Source organism: Corapipo altera, unplaced genomic scaffold (assembly GCF_003945725.1).
Source record: "Corapipo altera isolate COAL_440 unplaced genomic scaffold, ASM394572v1 60042, whole genome shotgun sequence".
Lineage (NCBI taxonomy): Eukaryota > Metazoa > Chordata > Aves > Passeriformes > Pipridae > Corapipo > Corapipo altera.
This window is the reverse complement of record NW_020885395.1, coordinates 2,716-6,943: the sequence shown is the minus strand read 5'-3', so window position 1 is coordinate 6,943 and position 4,228 is coordinate 2,716. Positions and strand designations below refer to the sequence as shown.

Genomic DNA, 4,228 nt, shown 5'->3' with positions numbered 1-4,228 from the left:
ACCCACCTTGTCAGAGTCCTTGGAGAACGGCTCATGGTGGTAGGACTCTACCCAAAGCATTGCGCACACACGTGGGCGCTTCTTTTGGTTTATATTTAAGCAAAATCCTGTGTTTAATTCACCCCAAGGAGTGCACTAAAAACTCCCCCCAGTTTTGGCTTTCTGTATATGTCTGTGCTTCGGTAAGAAATGCTCAGAAACAACTTCAGTCAGAAGCTCCCTGTATTCTGCAGGCAGAAAGATTAGGAAAACCAGAAAAATGCTTTCTTGTGCTTACTTTTTTTGATAATCTTTTGACTTTGACAGCACCCATGAAACTGCTCCAATCAACCACGTGAGAAATGAGGAAATGAACCCCAGGAAATGAACTGAGGCCTGTTTGGGCACTTTGCCTGTTCCTGCTCCCTGTGGTGCTGAATCCCTGAATTGCACATTGGGAACAAACGTCCTGAGAAGTCAAAGTCAGCAATGACCCCCAAGACCCTGAGGGTGTTAACTGGCCCCACTGAGGGTCATCACTGAAGAGACCAGTGAGGTCCTGACTGGTAAGCTGACCATCCCTCGGGGCTGGTGAAGCAGTAAGCCAGAGGCACTGGTTCCAGCTGGAAATGGGGGGGTGGAACAGTCCCAGCCCCACCAAGGCCCTTGGTTGTCACTGCCCCAGACTGTCCTACTCTCCCCTGTGCCTGTGCTGTTTCCCCACACACTTTAACCACCCCCCCGATTCCCAAACTCACTCTTACCTCAGGATGTGCCAAGATTTACTGATATTCTGTCCTCACTGGTTGCTGCTTCAAACACCAGTCTGTCATTACTTTAGGATTTCCCCATGCCTCTGAGTTTCCCACAGCCCATCCAGTTCTTTTAAAGTCCAATTCATGTTCCTCTATCATCCAACGCATCCCAGCCCCAAACTCAAGCCCTCACTCCTCATCCCAGCACTGAAATAAATGTTCTGTTTTCTCTCCCCTGTCCAGGTGATGAGGGGTGTGACAGAGTGTCTCTGGGGGAGCCTGGCATCCAGCCAGGGTGTGTCCCCCCCCCAGCCCCCACAACTCCCAGGACGCTCTCAGCACAGCCATTCCCAACCCCCAGTTCAACCTCCACCCAACCTCCCTCCACCATGCCCCTCCCAATGGTGACAGGCATGTCCCAGTTGCCTGGAGACCCCCAGTGACGGCCCCCCTCCCCCCAGCACTGGATCCTGGATGCCTGGGCCCCCATCACCCAGTTCTGTCTCCCATCCAGTTCTGGGTCTCCCCCAGTTGTCTGTCTCCCAGTTCTGCATCCCCCACCCCAGTTCTGTCTCTTCCCCAGTTTGGGACCCCCTCCAATTCTGGTTTTCCCCCCCCCTAAGGTTGTCATCCCCCAGCATCACCCAGAGTTCTGTGCCTTCCCTAGTTCTGTCCCCCACCCCCCAGTTCTGTCTTGCATCCAGTTCTGTCCCCCTCCAAATTCTGCTTCCCTCCAGTTTCGGGTCCCTCCCAGTTCCTTCCCCCCTGCCCTAAAATCCTGTCTCCCCCCCAGTTCTGTCTCCTCCCGTTCTGGGTCGCGGATGCCCAGGGCCCCCTGGTTCTGTGTGGGAAGTTTGTCACCCTCCCACCACAGGAAGGAAATGGGGGGGTGGGGTAACACGGGGTGACAGTGACAGCATGGCGGCCGTGGGGCACGGCGGCATCATCAGCATTGTCTTCGGGGTGCTGGTGGCCGGTATGGGGGCACTTGGGGCCCTGACACATGGGGGGATGGGGGTCTCGGTCCCCACAGCAGGGGAGGTGGGGACCCCTGACCCACTGCGGGGGGGGTGGGAGCAGCTGGATGCCCAGATCCTTCCCATGCTCGGGGGAAGGAAGTGAGGCCCCATGTTGGCGCTGTGGGGCCGGATGATGGGTACCCCCCGCTTACGGGGCTCAGCGACCTGGGACCCCCAGTTATGGTGCTCAGAGAGCTGGCTCCCCTCTGTGTGCTTGTTGGAGGGGGCTGTGGGGGGCACGGGGGCTCCTCTCACCCCTTCCTCCTCTCTTGCCCCATAGCACTGCCCCACATCGGAGCCTTCAGCATCCACCCGGTCCCACATCGGGTCCTGACCCCCGGCCAGGGCCGGAGCTTTGGGCACCAGGTGTTGCCGCTGGAAGGGGCCCGGTAGGAGATAGGGGGCCTGGACACCTGAGTCCCCCAGTTGTGGGGCCCCCCTGACCCCAGGGATTGGGGGTCCCCGGTGGCTGGGACACCCTGACCCCGCCCCTCTCTCCAGGGTGCTGGTGGGGGCCCCGGCAGAGGTGGGAGATGGGGGGCGGCTGTTCCAGTGCTCGGTGCAGAGTGGGGAGTGCCAGAAGGTGCAGCTGGAAGGTGGGAATGGGGGCATTAAGAGGGATTGGGGTGCGATTAGGGGTGAGTGTGGGGTGAAATTAGAGGTGGGGATGGGCTAGGATTACAGGTGGGGTTGAAGTGGAATTAGGGATGATTTGGGTGAGATTAGGATGGGAGTGGGGTGGGGGTGGGTTGGGGAGAACTGGGAGTGGGTGAGGTTAGAGTGGGGTGAGATTAGGGTGGGATTGGGATGGGATTAGGGATTGGATTAGGGTTGGGGGTGGAAGGGATTTGGAGATGGGTGTTGAGTGGGAGTGAGGTGGTACTGGGGTGGGATTAGGGTGTGGGTGGGGGTGTGGGTGTGGGTAGGGTGGTTTTAGGGGTGAGTTTGGAGTGGGGACAGGATTAGGGTGTGATGAGGATGAGATTATAATAGGTGGTGAGGTTGGGAGGGGGTGGGGATGAGGTTTCATTTCAAATGGGGGAGGGGTAGGATTAGGGCAGGATCGAGTCTGGATTAGGATGAGATTGGGATAGGATTAGGAATAAACCCCATCCCCAGGGAACAGCACCCGGACCCACATAGGAATGGCCTTGGCCCGGGATGGTGATATCACAATCGTGAGTCCAACAGTTTCCCCACCCAGGGGAAGGGGGGCCAATCCCATCCCCCTTCCCCTCAGCTCCACCCCCTGCCCCTTTCTTCCCCCTCCCCAGGCCTGTGGCCCTGGCTTGACCCACGTCTGCGATCACAATGTCTACACGAACGGGGTCTGTGTCCTGCTGGACCCCCAGCTGAGAACACAGCAGGAGCTGATGCCTGGATACCAAGGTGAGGAGCCCACCCCAGAGATGGTTCCCCCACCCCATGGAGAACAGGGTCACCTCATGCCTGACCCATGGTGGCCATGGTGCTTGACCCTGGTGGTTGACCTGTGGTTGACCCAAGGCTGACCCATAAGGACCATGGTTGACCCATGGAGGCCATCATGGACCCACAGTGACCCTGGCTGACCCATGGGGCCATTGAGCCCTGTGCCCCCCCTACCCCGGTGCTGACCCCCCAGTGGCTCCCCCTGACCCCAGGCTGCCAGCGGGGCCCGGTGGACCTGGTGTTCCTGTTCGATGACTCCAGCAGCATGAGCACCTCCCAGTTCAAGGCCATCCGGGACTTCATGGTGGATGTGATGGAGAAGCTGCAGAACACCTCAATCCATGTACACCCCGGGTGGGCGTGGGTGGGAGTTCAGTAGGGTGATGTGCAGGGGGAAACGGCGGGGTATGGGGCCTACAAGGGCCAGTATAGGGGATGGGGGCCATAGGGGGCACTGTGGGGGATGGGATCTATAGGGGGGACTATGGGGACTATGGAGGCACTGTGGGGGATGGGGGCCATAGGGGGCACTGGGGGGGATGGAGGTGGAGGCTATGGTGGCACTGTGGGAGCAGGAGCTATAGGGGACACTACGGGGAGATAGGGGGATGGAGGCATTGTGGGAGGGGACTATAGGGGGCACTGTGGTGAGGGAGGCTATAAAGGGCAGAGTGGGGGATGGGGGCAATCAAGGGCACTATGGGGATGGGAGCTACAGGGGGTACTGTGGGGATGGGGTCCCTGGGGTCCCTGTGGCGGCACCGGGGGCAATGGGGGACTATGGGGGGCTCTGGGCCCACGGCAGGCTGGACACTCAGAGCAGCCCCTGTGGGCAGTTTGGGGCGGTGCAGTTCTCGGACAGGGTCCAGACCGTGTTTACGCTGAAGGAATTCGCGGCCCGGCCACGGCCCCGGGAGCTGCTGCAGGGGCTGGAACAGCGCGGGGGCCTCACCGACACCTTCGCTGCCATCGGCTTCGTCGCGTGAGACATGCCCTGCCCCACAGCTGCCCCACTGCCCCCCGCTGCCCTCCACTGTCCCCCCC

At 60.0% G+C, this 4,228-nt stretch overlaps 1 protein-coding gene across 1 annotated transcript; it reads left to right on the top strand.

The window, feature by feature from the left end:
- The first annotated feature begins 1,610 nt into the window (after positions 1–1,610).
- On the top strand, positions 1,611–4,206 carry LOC113940466 (integrin alpha-L-like). Its single transcript, XM_027631615.1, has 7 exons — positions 1,611–1,710; positions 2,034–2,142; positions 2,255–2,349; positions 2,873–2,931; positions 3,028–3,142; positions 3,397–3,527; positions 4,021–4,206. Exons 1-7 carry the CDS (start codon positions 1,653–1,655, stop codon positions 4,168–4,170), a joined length of 717 nt encoding a protein of 238 aa, XP_027487416.1. The 5' UTR covers positions 1,611–1,652; the 3' UTR covers positions 4,171–4,206.
- The last annotated feature ends 22 nt before the right edge of the window (positions 4,207–4,228 follow it).

Bases quoted from the DNA above. Each gene is read 5' to 3' on its own strand.
- LOC113940466 (XM_027631615.1), top strand. From the start codon at position 1,653: ATGGCGGCCGTGGGGCACGGCGGCATCATCAGCATTGTCTTCGGGGTG. The intron at 2,350-2,872 runs GTGGGAATGGGG...CCCCATCCCCAG, and splicing joins CCAGAAGGTGCAGCTGGAAG to GGAACAGCACCCGGACCCAC. The intron at 3,143-3,396 runs GTGAGGAGCCCA...CCCTGACCCCAG, and splicing joins GCTGATGCCTGGATACCAAG to GCTGCCAGCGGGGCCCGGTG.